General features: G+C 41.6%; 1 protein-coding gene across 2 annotated transcripts in view; it reads left to right on the top strand.

Annotated features, from left to right (window-relative positions):
* Positions 1-23534, top strand: part of LOC311249608 (cadherin-7-like) — a 123874-nt gene that overhangs the window by 66712 nt on the left and 33628 nt on the right. For both annotated transcript variants that reach the window (XM_084340790.1, XM_084340789.1), the window contains exons 4-6: positions 2601-2720; positions 20180-20347; positions 22228-22415. In XM_084340790.1, coding sequence (XP_084196916.1) covers positions 2601-2720; positions 20180-20347; positions 22228-22415 — 476 coding nt within the window. The remainder of the gene's footprint in view (positions 1-2600; positions 2721-20179; positions 20348-22227; positions 22416-23534) is intronic.

Below are 23534 nucleotides of genomic sequence, written 5' to 3' on the forward strand. Positions count from 1 at the left end.
AACATATATTGTACACTGAGTCCTTTTTCTTTAAATTAAAACCTGAGCTGCAGCTGCTTCTGTCTTGGTTCAGTAGCTTATAGCCAGTCGATGTTGTTGTGTTAGCTTTTATTTAACAGAAGCTGTACAGATAAGCGTTGTTACCGACAATGTGACAGATATATTGGAGCCCATAGGGCGTCTAGCTAGCCTGTAGCTAATTTTCATCCCCTGTTCCTAGTTAGGTTTTTAAATCTCAACCAGACTTGCCACAATAAATGTCAAAAAAATGTATTTGCAAACAACAGATATGTTGGAACTTGACTTTTTTTGGGGGTAAATTTTTTTATTTTATGTTATAACAATGCTGTGCTTATGCTCTAGTTAGTAAACCACTTGGTTAGGGTTCGGAAAAGATCATGTTTTAGATTTTAATAACAGTTTTGGTCGCCACAAGCCTCGACTTCCCATCAAAATATCTATTTTCTCACCATAAATGCAGATAGATCGCCTTAGAAATATTTTGCGGTTTCACACTTGCAAATGTTGAAACTCCGTCGCCATCACCTCCACCTCCCGATATGATAGTCAGGTAATAAACATGTGGCTCATGTGAACGTGATATGACAGGTATCCTACCTGCCAGCTTTGTGGTTGACATTAGCACTTGAAATGTTTTCCGGATCGTAATTTGACCGCAATTAATATCCCATATTTATAAGTATGAGTGTTTCTCTCTATTTCTTCAACAATAACCGTGTTAAATCATGTTTTGTGTCTTATTTTGGCACGGCGGTTGGGTCTCAATACTACATTGTATTGTATAATGACAATAAATATGAGTCATGATGTTATTAGTATATTATAAAATGAAGGGGACTAGATTTAAACTGACCAATGAGAGAAGAGAACTAAAGCTGGTTGACTCGTCTGCCAGCCAGTGAAATGAGCGGGCATTGCTATGCAGATCTGAAACAGCAATATAGGCTCGATATCACATTCGCCTAAGTATTAGCGGCAGCAAATTTACATGTAAATTAAGGTGAAAATCACCCTTGGAAATCTACTTGATTTATTAAATGATGGGTTTTCAAATTAAGGTGTTAAGGTGTTAATCCAGTGCCTAGATTAGTTTTTGCCTTCCATGAACCTCTTATATATCTTAATACACCTTGAAATGATAATTAAGGGATATGTCAAATAGTTCAAATTAAAGTGTAAATTAAAGGAAAAGCTGTATACCCCTGATATTATATTTAGTTAAAGGCTTTTTTTATCGAGTTAGGGTTTATATTCAGGGGTTTGGTTTTCACCGTTTTATGCAGAAATTACGGGATGTCTGGCGACCACACCGAATACTTTTATTCCTAATTAAAGTGTTACTTAGGGTGGATGTTCTCAGGGGTAAATTAAGTATTTATTTCAGGTAATTAAAGGGTTTATCTTGTATGTTACACTGCATGGATCCCGGCTCAGTTAGCCATTTTGGGATAGATAGCCTAACGTGCATTGCTTTCCTTAAATCCAATGAAAAAACAACAACCTTTCACTTTAAGAGCAGCAGAAGAGGAATACTTCATTAAACAAGGAGTTCACTGAGCATCATAAACAAACTACACTCGATATGTTTGTGCAACAAACCGCTTTCCTGCCTCTCGCCTTCAGATATCATTTTGTTTTCACGGTTAAATTCTTCCCCTCTGCAGATCAACAGATGCAGTTTAGGGACCCTAAATCAGAAACTGGATGGTCTACCATCTGTGCATGTTAACAGAGACTTCAACTGGAAAATAAATGAGAACGAGTAATAAAAAAAAAGGTGAAAAATTGAAGGAAAAAGTCTTTTTCCGACTCCCAACTGAATCCTTTTTCTACTTTGGTCATAAAATATCTTTATTCTACAGAGTGTTATTGAGCCCTAATTAGCGAAAGACAAAGAGACAGCGTCCTCCTATGACATCGCTGGAGGACATATTCAAACTCTTTGACTCTTCTGAAACCACAAAAAAAACTTCGGCCTGATGTGAGATGCATAATAATTTCGCTTTGTCTTGTTTGGCGCTGGTGAAATGCCTCTTTAGCACAGCTTGCGTTGCAGCTCGAGCCCATTTGGCTGCCGAATTGGAAGCAACAGATTGAAGTTGCCGGGAAAAAGATGATCTGCAGCAGGCGAATGGAAACAATGGCAGCAGAAAGATCTCTCAAGGCTACGAGGTGCAGTTAAATCTTTCTGCAGCGTTCCTGCAAATGATGGCGACGAGGGGAAGTGTTATTTGTGGCGAGGCGTTCGAGGCCCGCGAGCGCAGAACGCAGCTCACGTCACACCTTTGGTGCCGCTGAAGGTTCCTGTGAAAGATTGTGTTAAACTCAAAATGCTTAAAATGTTGTATAAACATTTAACTCAGTACAAAACTAAAGTAAACACCAGTCCCAAAAGAGGAAGACAGTGTAATGACTGATGTCTAATGAGATTATTTACCGCCTCAGAAGTTACATTTTCATCGCTTTCCCCCCTTTTTTCCCAGCTTTCAGGCAGGATCGGTCACACCCTCTGTTGATGCGATGACTGTTTCCACATTTAGCTCCGGTTTGACTCTGGCTTCTGCTTTCCGCCCCCACAGGAACAATGGTGGTGCAAGTGGCGGCCACCGATGCGGATGACCCGACGTACGGGAACAGTGCCAGGGTGGTCTACAGCATCATCCACGGACAGCCCTACTTCTCAGTGGAGCCCAAGACAGGTCGGTGCAACAGCTGTTAAACACAAGCGATGGAGGTTTTTTAATGCGCTGATACGGCCGCAGCGTGTCATTTAAAGGCCCTGAAACATATTATCTTCATCAGCTTTTTACTACCAGCTATAAGGTTTGACATTAACATGATTATGTTTCAAAGTGTTTATGATGCTTTGTTGTTGGCGTTGTTGGAAATGTACATGTATTTAATAATGTTTATCACTGGACTTTATTATATTGAAAGGGTGTTTCTATTTTTTTGTCTATGAGGGGGGCAGTATAAGTGGCTGTTATCTATGAGTGAGTACAATTTGAGGGTCCTAGATCTTAAATTGAGCTTAAATTGGTTAAAGGACATGTTTTGTGAGCATTTTCAGCTTCATAATTTTATTTTGCGTGACTACTGGAATAGGTTTACATGCTCTGTTTTAGCTCCTGTCTCTTTAAGGCCCCCCTCCTGAATACCCAGTCTGCTCTGATTGGTCAGCTCACACAAGCCTGAGCCAGAAACGCTAACCGTGTTTCCTGTCAGCTCTGAAAGCGCTACAGCTTCACTTCTACCGTGAATATCGGCTTAAATCGAATGTGTGACTCCTTGACATAGTGTGATGTCACAAAGTCACGGATTTAAAGGCGGGACTACTGACGAGGCGTTTCAGGAGCAGTGTTTTCTGTGGGAGAGAGGAGCTTCTGCTTTTGCCGACTTCAACCTTTTGAACTTTTAAGATCTGTTAGGCTTGACTGAATTCAAGGGGACTGCTGGGCTTTGGTGGAGGTATGCGCTCTACTGAGTGCCATTTGAGTTGATGTTACTATGATGATGTTGTGCTTTCCATCATTTCTAAATATGCTATGATATTAAGAGAGAAATCTCCAGGGACAGTGTGTATTTTCAGAACAACAGGCCCTCTGAGCAGAGGGCTTTTTATTTTTTCAGCACAACTGGCTGTTGGACAGATGGGCTTTCAGTCCAACGGGACATTTTTCGGACTATTGGGATTTCAGAATAATGGGTCATTGGAACAATGAGCACTAGCCCATTAGGCACGATAAGCTATTGCAGCAGCAAAACCCCTGAGTTATTCCAAAAGTTACATGCTGTGGCTTTAAGCCTCGGTCATACTGGAAAATACGCCACACTTAAGTGCCTCGATGCCGACATTAAAAACACCACGACGCTTTTATTTTGCGATCGGCAAATTAAAGCGCTGAATTTCAAAGAAAGCGGGCTGACAGCTAAAGCCTGTCGTCGCTCGGTGCAATAAACATAACAGCAGGGAAATTAGAGAACAGTCAGAAAGAAGAGAAGAAGAAGACGGGGCCCAAACTAACTGTGAGATGAGATGCGAGGTAGTTTGTTGACTTGTGGGCCGTTTTATCCTGAGAAGTGCAGCGGCGGTCCTCGCTGCATCTTCATAGCCGGCTCATTAGCCACTGCCCTGCCGAGGCTCGGCTACTCCATGCAAAGTGCTCTTGCGAGAAAACAGAAAAATATGGGGCCATCCCATAATATTAGCCTTCATCATCTGCTTGGCGAGCAAAACACATACACACATGCTGCCGGTGTGTTTTTTTTTATATGAATGTATAGCTCTAATTCATGAACTGGTGAAGGCCCGCTGCAGTGCAGGGATTTATGGCGTTTATTTTTCACACCCAGGCGGACAGAGAGACGGGAGGGCGAGCGACGGCAAAGTCGCCACGCCGACCTGCGAGGTTCACTCGTAAACATTCAATAAGCCTAACCACCGGAAGAAAAAGGAGCAATTCGAGAAAAAATGAATGCAGATCGGAATAAAAGGAGACGGCTTCACACTGTGTTTGCTTTATGGATGAGGTATCTGAGCAGGATGAGATGTTGTGAGCATCACAATTTCAGGCTGTGAAGTCTGCACAGTATCACAGAATTTATATGTTGTTTTTCACTTTCCAGAGACCTTCGACTAATGAAGCCTCCTGCCGAAGCTTTCATTAGGGAACATTTCCATGTTTCCATGTTTTGGGGCGAACATTTACATGTTTTATACACTCTAAATGAATAAGTTCCTCATGGATACTCTTTAAGCTCCGACGGCTCCGCCGGGACGCCTCTGAGGCTGTAAATCTTTGATTTCCTCAGAAGCTAAAAAACTTCTGTGGGCTAATTAATGTGTTAAAATGCTGCAATCACCTTCTTTAAGATGAGTTTGGTTTGGGAACTGGAGAATTTTTTTTGCTTCCATGTTTTTCTCAGTTCTTCTCAGCCATTAATTCAGCTGGTGATCAAGCGCCGCACGTTCACGGGTGTTGATAAATCTGGTCCTTTTTTTAGTAGGCATCGTTTAATGCCAAGAAGGAGCTGGTAATTTGGCTGGCTCAGTCCAAATACAGCCAAAGACAGATCATATCAGTCCTGATGGCTATTTTAAATGGCGTGTTTACATCATAAACACCCAGTTTAAAGTATATTCTAATGAGGCCTGTATCGCTTGTGTTTCTCTAATCCCTTAAACAATTCCTTCTTTGTCTTTTTAATGAATTGAAACCAAATTCTCGTAACATTTCCAAGTTTTTATGTCGGATAAACTCCTGGTGTTTGTTTTCTGTTAGGTCAGACTGACATGTAAAACTGTTAACTACTGATAGAAGACTAAATATCAGAGTTAGCAGCAGCTGGTGTTCACCTGTCTGCAGTTTGGTGCAGGGCCAGGTAGCATCTAGTTGGCTTGCTTGCACTTCTTCGCTAAAAACACCTTCATTTATTTAGATTTGTATGGCCAAATTATGAATGAAGTCCAATAGGGAGATACCTGGCCAGCTGGTTGCTAATTTTGTCTCTTGCTCGGTGCCGGAAAGTTGTTTTTTAGAGCTTTTTCTTTACAGCTGCCTGTTCGATCGGGGAAATGGCTGTAATGAGAGCGGACCAAAACACTGTAGTTGCGTCTGACAATGAAAACAATAGTGATAATTCTTGTCATGACAAAAGACAAGTGTGATCCTTTGATTATAGCTGCTTTGAAGAACATAAGCAAAATTAAGTTTAGCTTAAAATACCTCCTTGACTTCTGTAGCTTCAGCTGCAAATGTACCTACGTTACATAAGTAACTTACATTACGTTACGTACGTATGAACAGCGGCCTCCTGAATGAAAGTCCTATGCTTCTTTAACCCGACCATCCTTCCCCGACCTCCTCAGTGTACAGACTTTCCGCTCTTTACTCGAGATACGATAACAAGAAACGTAACACGGGTCGTAATAAGCTGCTTTACTTTGTTCTTCTGATGAAAACAGTCTCATGTGTTGATAGAAAAAATGTCATCCTGGAGAAAAAAAGATGTTTACCGAGTGATTTAAGTTGCCTTATGTAGGTTTAAGCTTCAAACTTTAAGCTAACAGATAAATCCCACGTTGGTACTCTCTCTCTATAGGACAACAGCAGGTTTATTAACCTGTCAGACAAAGCACCACACACACACACACAGACCTAAATGTCCACCCAGACACAGCCCTTGGGCCCCTGCCAGCGCCACGGCTTTCTGCTGCCCATCACCGCCTGACCACGACTGATTATACTTGGCTCTCTTTCCGTCCACGTAGAAGGTGATTGGATCTCATGGTTATGAGATGCAATGTTGGTGTCAGAATTGAATATCACGGACGGCTGTCAGGGAGGTGTGACTCCATGTGGGACCGGACGCGGGGAAGCATGAAGACATGTTCTCTTGTCTGACAGCAGTAACCTTAATAACAACCTATAGTGTAGAGCGTCGGCTTATAGAGGAGTAACTCGCGTGTCAGGAGGTGAAATCCTGCAGGCTTTCATAGCAGCATCATTACTGCGGAGAGGTCTCTGTTGGTTTACACAAGTTTTTTGAAGTTTTATTTTTAGTTTCTTCCTTATATTGCTCCCTGAAAAAGTACGAGACACAGCTGTAATTGAGAGAAATATTAGGAAGTGCTCAGCCGCTTACCTTCGTCTTCATCTTAATTTAGTTACCTTTCAAGAAGGACTACCTTGGGGAAATAAAAATTTATGCTGCTAAATAATGCTCGGCTGGTTCCCTTTTGAAAAACCGAGCTCCTGCATTGTCATCAACTTTCGGCACTGTAGTCCCTTTTACAAATACGCCGCCTTTCATATGTATGTCTCTATTTGTGGCTTAGTTGCGTGACATTTTTTGAAAAATCACAGCACTTCCTCCTCTTAAATTACATTTATCACAGAGTATCAGCTGTGGTTAAGTTATCCACAGGCGACTTATCTCACTTAAAAGATATTTAGACGGGAATTTTGCAGATTTTCAACCAGCTTTGTATCACTGCCATGTCGGCAGCCTAAATAAACAATGGTAAACTTCTCTCCGTTTTGCCTAAACCCAGATCACCCATTCTTTAGCCAGCAAAAATCCCCCCTGATCAGGGCCTGATTAAATGGATAGATAACACCGGGCAGACTATTTTCTTGTTCCCCTCGAACGTGCACATTTGATATTCGGTAATCAAACAAAAAGTGACCAACCATGATTATTATATTCATTAATTTAGTTAGATTTCCTTCTATTTCTTGTCTAAAATTTTCTTAGAAACATAATTTCGCATACTGTTTAACTGCAAAAGTGATTTTGTGAGCTGGAAGTGGTCACCATGTTGTTTCTGTATTGTGAGGCTTTTTTAGTGGACAATTTAGCTGTAATACGACGGTGTCTGTTACCAGCTGGCTGCTTTACTGTTCCCTGTTTTAAAATGGATAAGGAGCTTAAACCAAGTTTATAGGTCCAGTGCGGTGCAGTGCATTCTGGTTGTTGTAGGTTTTCTACCTTTCTCTCACCAATTTAAAATGTATTTACATCTTTCTACTGTATAAACAGCCCAGTTTTATGCAGAAGCCATCTTCCCAGCAGTGAAATATTTCTTTAATTTCTGCTTCTTCTAATTTGTGTTAAGTTGTTAAGTATATTATTCATTAATTAAGTAGTAAAATATTTACATCTTTTTCTACTGCCACTATTTTTGTTAAGTATCTTTTCATTGTTTGACAGTGTAGTATGAAAACAAGTATGCTTTTTATTTTTCCCTCTTATCCTGACCCTTCCATGACGTTATTTAGAGTTCATGTGGTTAAATTAAAAGAGAATAAAATATATAAAATAAATATATATAATAATAATCATAATACAGTGCAGCATGGATACATATGTGCAAGTTATTATAGGCACAATTAATACAATTATGTCAAGTAAATTGAATATTTAAGTACACTGTTGAAGTCTGGTAAGTGCACAAACAAAACAAACGTCTTAAGTTATTAGAGATTTAAGCCTATCAAAACAAGAAATCCCATACCTTGTGAAATCTGCTAACTGACCTTGTTATCATGTATTTGATTATTTTAAGATTAATTAAAATTCTGATCATGACGATCTAAAAAATGAATAAAAGAAGCAGGCCTCATTTAACACGTTGTGTTTGGCAGAAATGCCTAAAACAGGGACGGAAACTGAGTCTTGACCACTCGCCTCCGGCTGTTCAGTGATCTTTAACAAGGTTTGCGCACAAACCCATCGACGAGTCTCATGTGAGGCTCCCTGACACCAATACCAATTAGAGCGAGAGCCGACATTTACTTAAGTGATGTTCAAACAGCATGTCTGCCCCATAAAGTCCCCATTACTCTCATGTCATGTTTTTCTTAAGACCCGTCCGGCTCAATGACCGGAGCTCATTCTTTCACAGCCTCGGCTCATGACGTGTTTTTCATTAAGCTAAGTGGAGTTTTAAATCCCAAGGTTGATATTTCAAAAGCTTTTTGGGGTTACGATTGCTTACTGTAAGTGGCCTGTATCCTCCAACAGTAGAAGTTTATTTGTGCTACATGACATACTGTCACTGTACAAACAATCAGCACTGTGGTTGAGACGTGATGCAGAGATGTCAGCAAATGCCAGTCTACCGATTCTTAAGAGTGACTCTGATATTTAACATTTGTTTGCATCTTGACATTTTACTTTCTCAGTTTTTCTCCCAGGTAGGAATCTAGCGAGGTTTATAGAGGTCTTTGCTGAAAAATGTCAATCACAAGAACACAGAATGTGCTTGCACTGCATTTTACTTTCTAGGTGTGAATTTAAACCACATTTTCTTCATTTCTACACCACCTAACCTCTTGGATTAAAGGGTAACTTAACACAGGGTCATTTTACACATTAAAGTGTGTTTACAGGTCTTTAGGAGTGCTACTGCATATGTGAAAAAGGAAGTGTAAAGCCTTTTGTGGCTCCAGACGAAGCTGAATGTATTCTGATAAACTGCCTTCAGTCATGTTGCTCAGTGGCTAAGTTGTATTGTGGTTTAAACATTCAAAAATGAACTAAACCATGAAGCCATAGGGAACAACTCAGGAGCACAGGATGAAAACAGATTAATCAAGTAAGGGAAAACAAAGACTTGAGTACATAAGGGCTGATGAGCAAATTAAACAAGGATATACACAGAAAAGGGGCGGGAAAACAGACAAAGACAGGAAGTGGAAAGAAAAACGTGAAAAAAAACAGGAACTCAACTGAACTAAAACCTAAAACCTAGGACCATGACAGTGTGCTTTACTGTTATTAGTGGCACAACATTGACAGAGTAAAGAAAGAGGCAATTATACAAGTCTTACCAACAAAACAAGAGATGGCCTTAAATCAAAATGAATTCATGTTGTGGGGCAATTAGCTCTCAAAATAGAAAATCTTTTTGCAAGAGTTATTTCTGTCTCTCCGGAAATACATTGGGTCTGACTAATAACTGGAAAACTCTCTCATATTTGTAATGAAACCTAGTTTACTACCCCAGAAAGTAGGCCGATCCTTAGTGATGACCTAGCTACAGAGGCGATTTCCAGTCCCTGTTGAGTCAGCCTTAAGCCAACTGATTGTGGGATTTCCTTAACTGAATACCACACATATAAACACAGTACTGCTTAGCTAGCTCAATCTTGTTATAACTAAGATATCTGATGGGAAAAAAACTTGTCCTTGGACACATTTAGCCATTATCAGTGAACTCGCATGTCTTATTAAGCTAGTAGTGCTGGAGTGAGACATTGATAATAATTGGACAAAATCACCAAGAGGATATAGTGGTTCAGTAAAAAGTGGGTAAATTATAAATGCCCTCTAGGCAAACTGTCCAATGTTAAGTTAGTGCTAAACCATGTTGCATTTGATTCTGCTAATTTGCAAATGTCCACAGCCCAAAACTGTCCAATCACCAAGCTAACGTTAGGTGGGCGGGCTGGCAAAGGTTCCAGATGTTGACTCGCAAATCGGTTTGGCATTTTGGCGACAGCAAAATCCTACTTTTAGCTTCCTCACCTGTTTCTCACCCTTAAAAATAGTCGGACTTCCGTGTGGATCGACACACTGCGATTGACAGTCAAAGCATGCCGTGGCGAACGATGAGCGAGAGTCAAAGTATGCTGTAAACGATGAGGGAAAGGTTCAACTGGAAGAACTCAGAAGGTGGTGATTTTTTTATGACTCGGCACCTTATTTCTCAGGTGCTGAAAATAGTAAATGATTATTGATATATGCTGCTTAAATATAAGTGTATACTTTAAGATGATAAGTTTCTTTAAATGGGGAAGCAAAACCATAAACTCACCTACCCGAAGTCAATAATGGGGATTCATTTTCTCTACTTGCTCCATTGCTCAGGCACCTCATGTTCCTAGTATACATTCCCTTTGTGTAGGTGATCCTATTTTAAATCTGCACTTTACAATGAGAGGTGTTGCTGCTGCAGTCTGACTGTACAGTATGTGGTCTGGTATGGCCAAGAGTCCTTGGTTAGACTTAAAGGTGCACTATGTAGTCTTGGAGAAGAATTAATCAGAAGAGAAAAATCTGCACTGATTGATTTTCTTGACTGAATAAACTGAAAAACAAACTGTAAAGAAAGGTCAACACAATTTCATACTGTTTTACTTTGTTTATATTTGCAGGACCCTTCTAAGTAGCCACCTCTCTGGTTTCAAACAGAAAATATTCACATTTTTTCTTAAAAAACTACTCAGATTAATCTATTACTGAAATTGTTGGTGATTAGTTGAATATTTGACACCTGATCGATTCATCTTTGCCGCTCCGCTTGGTTGAGACGTCACCTGTGGGACAGCCAAATCCAAAATTAATAGTCGAATCAGAGTTTGTGTTGGGGAAAATAACTCGACCAAAACATAATCCAATAGAGCAAGACTTCAAATGATAGTCTTGAAAAGGTGCAGAAAATATCACTGTTTGTCAAACACTGGGAAAAGAAATGAGCAATGAGCAAGTAAAGCAAAACAAACGTAGCTTGCTGCTTGCAGGCAGAAGTGACAAAAGTACACATATTATCTCCTCAAGTAGAAATACAAATACATGTGTGAAGAAGAGAAGTACTGATTCAACTTAAAATAAAATTAATGAAGTACAGGCTCTGAAATGTACTCAGAGTATCAAAGTAAACTATCCCTCTGGAGGACATTTGTACAGGGGTTGTCTGAGCTGTTCATAAACACACCAGGCAGATAGTTGATTGTTGAGTCTCATATCCCAGGACGTCAAATACTGACATTATGTGTTGATACAGCGTCCCGAGCAGCAACAAAGTGAGAGAATAAGAAAATCCCGGCCTTCAATATCTGTCTGTTTCCATCTCGTTGTGTCTTTTTTTGTGATTTAATCTTGCTGCCAGGCGTGATACGCACTGATAAGTTCAGCGTTGACGTGCCTGTTTTGAAAATGTAAGGAGCAGAAAGTACAGATATTTGTGTTCAAATGTACGGAGGAAAAGTCAAAAGATGTCAGGGAAATAAATACTCAAGTAAAGTACAGATACCTGAGTATTTGCACGTTGTTGCTTCCCACCTCTGCTTGCGGGGTTGATCCATCAGACCGGTTTCATTTTCAATGATTCCCTTGCATCAGTTGTTTGTTTTACACCAGTGAAATGTGGCATGTTGAAACTTTGTCGAACAGTAGTACAAGTAGAGAAGCATCAAACATTAACCGCCATGAGCTGCTGGTCATAACAGAACGAGTACGACTCTGGAAGCAGAAGCGTATTGAATTGTGTCTTTTCTAAGAGAGGAAGAATTGTGTTATTTCCTCTCAATAGCTCCATAGTCTCAGTTTAAATGGTGTTACGGGTGTTGAATATGGTGTCAACCCTCTTTGTTGGCTGTGAAAGGGACCGCATTGTTTGTGTTAACTGTTAGTATTTAACATATCGTCAATACCATGTATCTTACAGAATGCACTCCGGGGGTGAGACGACCGGCTTCTCGACGGCAGCCCGACGATTGAGTGTTGTGGGATGAGCGTTGTGCTTCTGTCTTTGCGAGTTACTAATTAGTCCCATTTGCGGCACACGCCTGGGCCATAGCAGAGGGTGACTTTGACAAAGTGCCGGCGCTGAAATACACTCTAAGCTCCACACTGCAATACTGCACTAGCGATTAAGTGGCACGGGGCTAATGGTCAGGGTGTGGGGGGGGGGAGGCTGATGTGTGTGACCTGGTGTTAGGACGGTAGCATCCTGGCTCTCTGTCGTCTAACAAGTCTCTTTACTCTGGTTCTTAATCCCAAATTGAATCTACAAGGTGCCCTTGGGGAAAAAAAAGTACTTAATCCTGAATAGCTCCACTAACTTCCAAGCAATGTATAATGTCTGCAAAATACACAAGTTGCTGCACCTAAAGGTGCTCAGTTAAGACATGATTTTGTAAAATATATTGATTGATAGCTTCTAGTTTGGTTTGAAGGTGACGCTGAAAACGCTACTGCTGTTAAGGACTGCGTTCTAATTGATGGCAGGCTCAAGGAGGTTTGAACAGCTGCCTCCAGCTCCATACACCTTGGCGATATGGCAAGTCCTCCAGAGACAATTATCCGCGCACATTAGCGCTGCTAAGCATGCATGCATGCTCGCAAACCTCAATGGCTGGAATAACAAGAGAAGAATTTAGTTAGTGGGAAGTGCCAGGTGCCTGAATGAGAGGATTAATTACATCCTAAAGGGGGTATTTAAGATGTGACACGGCCTGCCTCTCACAGCGACACGACTGTGACATCTGAATATGACAGCCACTCAGGTGAGAGGAGGCTGGATGGACTGAGCTTTGTGTTTTTTTTCTCAGCCTGAGAATCTAATTAGACGGATTCAGTCAAATAAAGGGAAAAGGCCACGTCCGGACCCTCGTGTAATCATCACGTGTGATATTCTAACGCGGAGGTCAGAAGCAGACGGGTCAGCCTTTAATGAAGATATTAGCATGGTAGCTGAATTTGGATATTTGCTGATACCAATACTCGACTTCTTTTTCTGTATTTTTCACATTTGTACATGTCAGCGGCTACTTACCACGTTGACGTTTCTACAAAACGTATCATATCACGTTCACTTTACACGTTTATGACCTGACTGTCATATCAGAAGGTGGAGGGGATGGTGGTGGAGTTACAGGCAAGAAGGCTGGCAAACCAGTGACTGCAGTCCTAGACTAAGTTTCAAATTGTAAGTGTGAAACCAGCGAGTATTTTTGATGACAGAATTCCAAGATTTATAAGTGTAACACAGGCGGATATTTTTAAAGAGACCCGGGAAAATATCCAGCTGTGTTTTTGGTGACAAAATCAGGTATTTTAAGCCAAAACGTGAGCTTTTCCTGACCTTAACCAAGTGGTTTTGTACCTAAACCAACCAGACCGTAAACAGTGTTGTCACAGCATAAAACTAAAAATTGAACTTAAAGAAAACAAAACAATGACAAAACTGAATGCCAAAATCCAAGATGCAAATAACAGAAAGGCAGGCGACAGAAAAACTGGCAACAAAAAGGCAAAGAGGCCCCGGGGAACACAAGCTGGAACACAGGCGACACAAGAGGAGCAGACACAGGGAGCAATGACGAACCAACAGTGAAGGAAAAACAGACTTAGATACAGGGGTGGAAGTAACTAATTACGTCAACTTAAATTACTGCATTTAAGTCATTCAAACTAACTGATTAACTAAGCAAAAACAGGAAAAAGCAGGAAAAAGACAAAGACAGGAAGTGGAAAGCAACAAAATAAAACAGGAAGCAACTAAACTAAATCCCAGCGCCATGACATGTAAAGTTTCAACATATCAGTGGTTTGTAGTAGCAAAACATAATGTAAACGTAAGTAAACAGCATCAGTATCAGCTGCTGGATATTTAAAAACCTGGTGTGCTTTTCTTTGAGACGTGTTGTGGTTGTTCCCCCGCACCAGATCCTCGTTGTGGTGACTGCACTAAATCGAGAACATTACAGCTGAAGGCTAGATATAAATCTGGCTGCCTCCTGTAATATCGAGAGGGAGATGCAATTTTTCAATTCCAATCACAAACAAACACCCACACCTGCGTGTGTGCACAGGAGAGCACACTTCCCCTTTCAGCCGTACAACTCAAACAAATGGATATTGTTCCTTTGTAGCATGTTTGACTTAACTAAAGGTTTGAACAACACTTTGTGCTGCAGCACCACTCGGTGCCTTCGCACTCCTGGATCCCCTGGTCGGTATAGTGACCCGTGATTAGAGCCTGATGCTTGAATGTCACTCAGTAATAAACTACCCGGGCTGGAGGTTTTATTCCCTGTTTGTATGGCCTGTTTTTTTGTGTTATAGGATCTATTCCTTGTAAGTGGACCGCCCGAGGCTTCGGCAAATCACATACTGCACCCTTCATGTTTAAGTGTTCATCACCTTCATCAGTACCTCTCATAGCTGCTCGCAGAGCCAGAGGGTTCCTCCGAAAGTCTGCACTTTTATTTCCTCTTCCCAAGACAAATGTCAAGTATCTGGGCTTTAGCAGGGAGCGTGGCCCACCCGTCTGCCGCCAGTGGTGTGGAGACAGCTAGATAAATGCGCGGCTACAATGCGTCTGGCTTGCACCGGAGGCAAAGGAGTCACGGCGCAATGCGAGGCCGTGCCGTGATAGCGACAGAAGGATTTTAATCATCGCCTCTCCCCAGGAATGACACCAGCGCCGCACGGGGTAACAGAGATAGAGAGCGGGGGGGGGGCTGGCACCCAGCAGACAAACAACAGCCTTGCAACATCGCCGTGTGGATTAGTCGTGTCGCTCGGTGAGAAGTATGTGTGCTTCTGGCCAGGCGGGAGGAGAAACATGTCGCTGTTTTTTTTGTTTTTTTTTCCTTTCCTAGGAATCAGGATTCATGGCATCATTAACCACAGCCAATAACTCTCAGGCTCCAACACACCAAGCTGATATTAAATAAGTATATCAATTGTGTGTGAAGCCTATCTATGGCTTAGTGAGATCATTTATTTGTCTCACTGCCGGCTCCACAATCTTAACATCTTTCTCTACTTTATTTCACCTTTTAGGTGCCACCCGTTGCAGCTGTTATTACAGCCCAACCATTATCCAGCTCCTGCTTCTCCTGAATGTTTAAAGATGCCCCTTTCAAGTCTAGACATGCATGCTTTGTCCCTGTGGTGATGTTGTATGGGAAGTGGAGAACAGAAAAGTTTTCTTTTTGTTTGTGTCTAGCCAGTATTAAGGGAGCGGCGCTGGATTGAAGGCTGGAAGTAACCTCTCTGATGCAACCCAGTAAACAGGGTTCACAGGTGTCACGGCAGCAGGCACCAGAGCAGTGGTGGTGCTCTTTAATTGGCTACCAGGTTACACTGTGGAAGAGGCGAACCGGAGGAGTGATGAATGGGTGGATGGAGGGAAAGGATGCAAGGGATAAACGGAGCAGATGGGTGAATATCTGATGCCTGAATTCCCGGCATAAAAGCATAAGGCTTTCAAAAAAAATAAATAAATAAATAAGAAAGAAACAGATGACATGTTTTGACTTTGTCGTTGAGGCTTAAGTGAAGGAGAGAGAGGCAGCCGTGTTCCCCCCCCCCCCCCCCCCCCCCGGTGCTGTATGACAGCGCCCCACTGTTCATTATTTGATTCAGGACTGAAAATGGCATGTTTTGTAGAGCAACAGCAAAAGATTATTGCTTTATTGACCGGCGTCATCCCACTGTAAGCCCACTGGCAGAGACTTGGGAGAAAAAGAAGCGGCCGGCTCACTATAATTTAGCTAACTGAGCCATTTAGTTAGAGCAGCCAATAACAGTTTTCAGCTGGAGGGGCTGTGATGACATTAATAAAGGATGGCAGAGAGAGAGAAAATTAAACACTTAATGGAATTGTTTATTTTCAAGTACAGCCGCGGTTGACGGTCAAAAGGCGTCTTCATTCCTCTCTTGAAGTCTTCTGACCCACTTTTCTTGATTTGTTTGTCCTTCGTCCCTTGTTCCTCGAGTGAGCTTAATTACAAACACTAAGTGTGTGTGTGTGTGTGCTCGTACTCGCGCTAGTCTTGTGAGAACCAGACTTAGCGCAGGATAAAGCGAGACTGAGGGTCAGTTAAGACATGCGGCGAGGTGGATAAAATACAGCACCTGTCAGCGCGGGTCGTAACTCAGTCAAAACAGAACACAGTCCTCACACACACAGTGCTGGAAATGGTGGACCTTCATCATGTTGGTGACTCATCAGAAATCTGTTGGAGGTGTATTTTACATCATATTTTTTTTTTCTTTTTGTTCAATGTCAAATATTTTATTGTGTATGCATCCATGGTCGCAGTGTAATGGCACTCAGGCGAGCGCAAACCTCCACCAAGGCCCAACAGCTACCTTTAATTCAACCAAGCCAACTTCAATAGCAACCTTTTTTTCATCAAGATCAATGCTGAGCAACGAAAATGTTGAAAACACCCGCTTCATAATGTCGAAGGTCGTCAGAAGTGGGGTTTCCTGTCTTTTTATTATAATATATTCAGAAACTGTCTTTAAACGAGCCATTAGGACCTCTGTAAGGTTGTGATGTCACAAGTGCACAGTCACTGCCCTTAGTTACAGTCAAGGCTTCAAAAACACCAGTAGAGCAGATGCAGGAACACAGTGGGTGGTGCCTTGCTCAGGCCTGTGAGACCTGTCCAATCAGAGCAGATCAGGCTTGCTTGGAGGAGGGGCCTTAAAGAGACGGGTACTAAAGAGGAGCATCTAAGACAAGAGGGTGAACAGAGAAGCTGGACAGGATGTAAAAAAATAATGTGTTTGTTGAACGTAATGCATGTAAACATTTTCTAGTGCACGCCAAATTCCTGGATCCAACCCTTTATCCAGATCTGCACCATCCTGGGCAGAGACCTCCATCCAAATTTCCAATAAACCATTGAGATATACGAAGGAGGATGACGTATCTTTATTCCTCCCGCTGTACAAAAACATCCCAGATACCAACGCTGTCGTCTCGTGCTAGTGATGTCATCTGGAGCCAGAGTCCGAGCTGTGCCTCATGACATCACTTCCCCTTTTTATAGCATCAAATAACCGATCGAAACCAAACGTAGGGAACAGAAAATGTATTAAAAAAGCAGAAAATCACGACAAGTCGAGCCATGTTGACGGCCGCATTTATGTGAAAGGAGAGTTAACGTGCTGTTTGTATCACCCAGAGCATTTTTTATTATTAGTATTAATATAACAGTGTCAGTGTTAATGCATAGACTGGTATTCTCACCTATCTAATCAGATTTTAGCTTATAAGTGGAAACTTGTGGATGTGCAGGCAAAAATCGCCACTTTGAAATTGCATGAAACCTTTATTACTATACAGAGACCTCTCACAAGCCAAATAATGGGATTTATGTGTAACTAGCACGCCTGGAAAATAACTGTATAGGCCTCAGGCATGTGTAGGCTAAACATGTGGTGAATATGCCATGAGCCGGTAGATGAAGGGAGTGAAGATGGAGCGGAAACGTCCAAGATTATCAGATTTAACAGTATTTATTCATGTTTTCTTAACATTTGACAAATTAAAGTCTGATATTAACTCTTTTCTAGCTCTGTGAGGAAAATATCTGGCTCTTAAGCTGCTAAAAAACTCCACTATGCTCACCAGCTAGCTGCTAACCACGTCTGTCAGCAGTTAGGAGTGGATAAAAAGGTATAAATCTACCTCTTCAAATCAGCCGGTGAAATCTGCAAACATCCTCGGTCGCCTAATCACGTCTAAAAACAACACAGTCCTCGTCAAGGGCACGGCTGATTGAGAATTCTTCCGCACATGTAATGAGCAAATAAGTACACCAGTTTCTTCTCCCCTTCCCTCGTGAGAGTGGGCCTCAATTACATGTCAAATTTGTGTGTAATTTAAAGGATTATGAGGAAATTTTTCAGGTGCCAAACTCTTAAGCGAGAGCCCCCTCTTTGATCTGCTTCATCAGACTGCGAATGCGATAAAGCGGCTAAGAATGATTCATTTATTCGGCAACTGTGTGCCGTGGCTTTGTGGGGTCTGTAATGAGTAATCTCCCATGTTCCCTAAGAATCTTTAATAAGTGCCATTTAATGAATGAAACACATTGTGTGGTAAGTCATTAACTTTGGAGGCAACAGTGATTGCTTTTGAAGGATTAGGACACTTTTTCTTTGCATTTAAATGCGCGCTGTTAATTTCTCTGGAATTATCATCTTTGTAGTCGAGAGATAAAGTCGAGATTGGAAAAATGTCATTAATGAAAAGATTTCTGGTCGAGCTTTTTAGTATTTTGTGCATGTGTACCGCATCTCGGCAGATTCATGCGCCGGCGAAAGGTGCAAACAGGCAAATACAGACAAATGCCAGTCATTTGATGCCAGTGTTGTCACATCTCTGATCCTTTTCTGATAGAGATCAATCATGACAGTGGGGACAGACAGATAATGTCTCCCCTGGCGGCGGAAATGTCCCCTTGCATGTGCTCACTTTTTCTGACAACGTCTTAATCTCGTCATATGTCAGACTACTAAACATTTTGGAGTGACAGCGTGTTTGAGGGCACATAAGAGTCACGATTCATCGCTGTTGTGTAAACAAGCAACCAGCCATTATGGGCATCCCGCATTAACCCCAAGTCATGTTTTCTTATAATTACTACTTGAGGACTTGAAGCGAACACGTTTCCGCAGTCTGAATTTATCTTTAGAACAGACATTTCGACATGAATCCTTCCAGTACTTGAGTGTTGTACTTGTCAACTAGTAGTTAAAATAATTTCAGGGCTTGAAGTGTAATTTTGTTTTGTAGTCATTTTTTTTTTCTTTTGGTGCTTTTGACGCTTTTCTGCAAAAACAAACATGAACTGGAGGCTTTTAAAGCGCCGTAGTTTTTGACCACTGTCGATCCTCCTGAAGGAAGAATTATCAAAAAAACAGATGAAAATAACAGGAACATAACATTTATCAAACATATTTTCTTCCCACTGTGGAAAGATGAACAAACAGGTCACATGGCTAACAGTAGTAATTAGTGTAAACATATGTGGTAATTAGCAATTTAACAGTTCAAATACATAGGCCAGCTAAGTGGATAAAAAGTTGGAATATTTAGCTAAAAAAAAGGGAAATGTTTGAATTTGTTAACTAAATGGAAAAATGAAGCAGATGGCTGAAAGCTTTTTTAAAGTAATAATGGAAATAGTTAGCTAAAAGGAATGGAAAAAACATGACGACCAACTAAAGTAAATCAGTTAGCTAAAATTAACATATAAATAGGTGAAATATTTAGCTGGAAGTAGCCTAATGGATAAATGGTTTGATATCTAAATAACTAATTTAAAGGACTGGCATAAAAAGTTGAAACATTTGGCTAAAATGGGTAAATGGTTGAAACAGGAAGTTAAATAGAATCTGCATCAACTGTTAAAAATACTGAGCTAGCTAGCTAACTTAACAAGAGGCCTAAAGAGTTGTAGCAGTTAGCTAAAAGTTACAGATAAATGGTTGAAATACCTTAAAGTAGAAGACATAAATGGTTTTGATTAATACCTAACGGTAGGTGATAGAGAGTTAGCGCCTTTAGCACCTTGAAAAAGATGCTAAAACTAGGATAAACAGATGAAAAACTGAACAAAATAGATAAATGGTTGTGATAGCTAGCTAGTGAAAGTAGCAAGAGGCCTAAACAGTTGTAGCAGTTAGCTAAAAGTAATGGATAAATGGTTGAATATATAAACGATTACAATTAATACCTAATGGTAGCAGATAGAGACTGGCCTTTAGCATATTGAAAATGATGCTAAAAGTAAACAGTTGTAATGGTTATTTAATAGATATTCATATAAAGTTAGCTAATGGATAAGTTTTAGCTAAAACTGCTGGATAAACGGTTGAAATTCTCAGCTAGTATTGAAATAAAAATAAATATTTATAAATATTCACAATATAAATGAAATTACATTGAAATGTCCAGCTTTAGCGTCTCCAAATGGTAGCTTTAATGATAGCACAAGTGTCAACTTGACTAAATAAACCATGAAACCATTATTGTCGGCTATCCAGTTTTATATTTAGTGTTTTTTCTTCTCCCTCCCTCCCTCTCTCTCTTCCTCCCTCTCTTCCTCCCTCTCTTCAGGTGTCATCAGAACAGCTCTCCCCAACATGGACCGGGAGACGAGGGACCAGTATGTTCTCGTCATCCAGGCCAAAGACATGGTCGGCCAGATGGGCGGCCTCTCCGGCACCACCTCCGTCACTGTCACGCTAACCGATGTCAACGACAACCCACCTCGGTTCACTCACAGTAAGACTCCTGTTCCTGCTCGTCTCTGCAGCATCGATTGAGGTTGTCATGTACGGTGCACGGCATGTTCTGAACAGCGACTCAGCAATCAGAAAAGGAAAACCTCCAGCTATTCGCTTCACTTGCATGTTTTTTGTTCCAGTTGAATGGAGGTTTAAAGATCTGTTATCGCTAGAAAACCACTTGAACTCCGGGAACCAAAGGAGGGCATACTCTGTATTGTAGGCAATGAATGCAGCGGTACAAAAAAGACTGGGCTGTTAATCCACCCATGAAAAGACATTTTATTTTTACTATATCACTAACAACACTCGGAAATTATTTTTCAAGCACTGTGCGGTTGAACAGGAAGTACTCAGAGATCTCAGAAGACAAACACGCTCATTAAATCCTCATCATTAAACTTTATCACGTCCTTTCTCTAAGGTTAAGTCAACGGCCTTCCTCACCCCGTTCTCTATTTATCTCTGTAACTTCCTTACATTTGTATTTTCAGCAAACGTTTGGACTTTAACCAACGCCTTCCTGCAAGGTGTGCAGCTACCCTGCTTTACTCTTCATCAGAGCTCGGGGAATGCTTTGGCGTTGGACACCAGGATCAATCAGCCTCCGTTTTTTTGTTGTCAGCCTATTTCACGGGTTGCTAATGGGTTCCAGGCCGAGCTTTAGGATTCAAAGGCATGCACTGCTTCTCATGATAATCCGAAGCGCCGGCAATCGGTTTACCGCTGATAGCCCGACCAATGTCTGGCTGGTGCTCTCACCACTAGACTGCCATGGAGCAGAGTCAATTTGCTGGCCCCTGGGGGGAAAGAAAAGGTTCAAGTTTGCACAACAAGTCATCAATGGCGTTTTAACCCAGTGCTGTCACGCTGTGAAGAAAGAGACTTTGGAGGAGTTTGGGTTTTTTTTTTTTTTTTTGCTCCTGCTGTCGCACTCACAGGGTCATGGGTCAGAATCGATAGACCATTACGGAGCGTCGGCGCTGATAGAGTCGGGAGCTATAGCTAGCCCTGGGAAGAAACGAAGGGAAGGGAAGAAGCCAAGGTTAGCTGCATGAGAGGACAGGCTGCAGGGGGGGGAGGTGTGCCGGGAAGGGAAAAAGAGGTAGGTGCCGGGGCAAAACGGAGGGAGGAAAGCAATTCTTTGGTCTTTTAAAGAGCTGCTATTCCACGGCAAATTAAAAAGCCATTATAAAGATTACATGGCGGCAAACAATGTCAGGCAGATTAGCATTTAGACGGTGGCAGAGGGAGACACTGTGAGGAACACAGAAAGGTTTGGTAATGAGCTCTGCCATGGTGATTGGAGAGATTATGATTATGAATATGATTCCCTTCTTTATTCTTATAAGAGTACTTTAAATCCAAGGGGTCAGACAAAAGCTCGAGGAACACAATGGAGAGTTTCGGGGGGTAATAGATTCTTCAAGTGGACGTTTCATCCCATGGAAGGTACTAAAGGAATCGAAGCCTGACTCGTCTTCTTTTTCTTATTTTCTCTGTTTTTGGTCCAAGAGACAACCCATTACATCCATGCGGCGTTTAAGGACTTCTGCATTTTCCTTAATTTATTCTTCTGGTTGTAAAACTTGCCGAAATCTGACAAATTAGTCTTTGCTTTCATAATTGCATATTTTATTTTCCTATCGCCGTCTCCACTGCCTCTGCTGCTGTGTGAAGTCAAAGCAAAGTGCTTTTTTTCCCCATGTATATCACGATTGCTGCCCGTCCGCGTTATGCAACATGAATTTATTCAGAAGCGACACGGCCGAATCAAAGCTGAAGGGTATAACAAAAACTGAGCTGCTTGAAGGTGAGTCGCTGGTGGAAAAATAAGCACGTCCAACCTTTTTTCCCTCCTGTCCTTCCTTTTTCCAGAGAACTATCAGTACACGGTGCCGGAGTCGCTGCCGGTGCAATCCGTGGTGGCCAGAATCAAAGCGGCTGACGCTGATATAGGCTCCAACGCGGAGATGGACTTCAGGATCATGGACGGCGACGGGCCCGGGATGTTCAACATCACGACAGACGAGGAGACGCAAGACGGGATCCTCATCCTTCTGAAGGTGACGATTAATTCAGACGTTTCTGTCCATAAACGGTGCTACACCTCATCTCCTAAGAGTCTGTGAGACTGAAATAGCAACATTACGTGCACATGAGCAGCTGGTGTAGCAATGAATATATTGGACGGGTATGAATCCACAGACAACTCTGTGCATTTCTTTTTCTGTCAGCAAGTACTCAACAAGTCTTTCCTTCATACTGACTGCCAGCTCTAACTGTGAAAACTTTAGGTATTTATTTTTGCAACCGAATTGCCAGAATAAATAATAGCAAAGTAAATGGACGTTTTTCCAGTCAACGGACCGCTCAAAGCGCTTTACAACACTTGTCATATTCACCCATTCACACACTGATGGCGGAGGCTGCCAGGCAAGGCGCCAACTGCTCATCAGGAGCAATTTGGGGTTCAGTATCTTGCTCAAGGATGCTTTGGCATGCAGATAGGGGGAGCTGGGATTCGAACAAGCAACCTTCCGATTACTAGACGACCCGCTAAAGCCGCCCCATTTCTGTAAAACCAAAGATAAGCTAAAACTTTACATTTCTTTACAACACTCGGTTAGGGTTGGGGAAAGATCATGGTTTGGTCACACAAACAAGGCTGGAGGTAAAAAACAAACAGATGTGTTGTTTTACGCTTACGAATGTTCAAAAGCCGTGGTCCCTCGTCAAAAATATCCATGTTCAAACTTCCTGTCAAAAATATATTTTTTACAGGAAGATATGTCTGTGCTAACTGCTAACATTTTATCAGTGAACACATTCTTACATGTGTGGCCAACCCACGGATATAAAACGCTCATGATGACCTTTTCATTGTCCGATATTAAAACAAATTGTCTTTCCATAAAAAGTCCTAAACCAGCAGTGAACTGGTCTCACTAACAGGCACTTCCTCTCCAGCTAAAGGCTGATGTGGTTGTTCCTCTGCGCCACAGAGCTCCATTATTGTCAATGAGTCACACAGCTGCACCGGGTGATGTATTCCTTCATTAACATGAACAGGAGCACTGTAGTTTGAGTTGCTTATACACCATCTGCTGTAAATACTTACTAGAGCACAAGATGTATATTAATCCGCAGCTGAAAATAGTCCCCAAAAAAAGCACCATTTTCTT

The sequence above is a fragment of the Pagrus pagrus genome, assembly GCF_965226575.1.
Source record: "Pagrus pagrus genome assembly, chromosome: 20".
NCBI classification, from domain to species: domain Eukaryota; kingdom Metazoa; phylum Chordata; class Actinopteri; order Spariformes; family Sparidae; genus Pagrus; species Pagrus pagrus.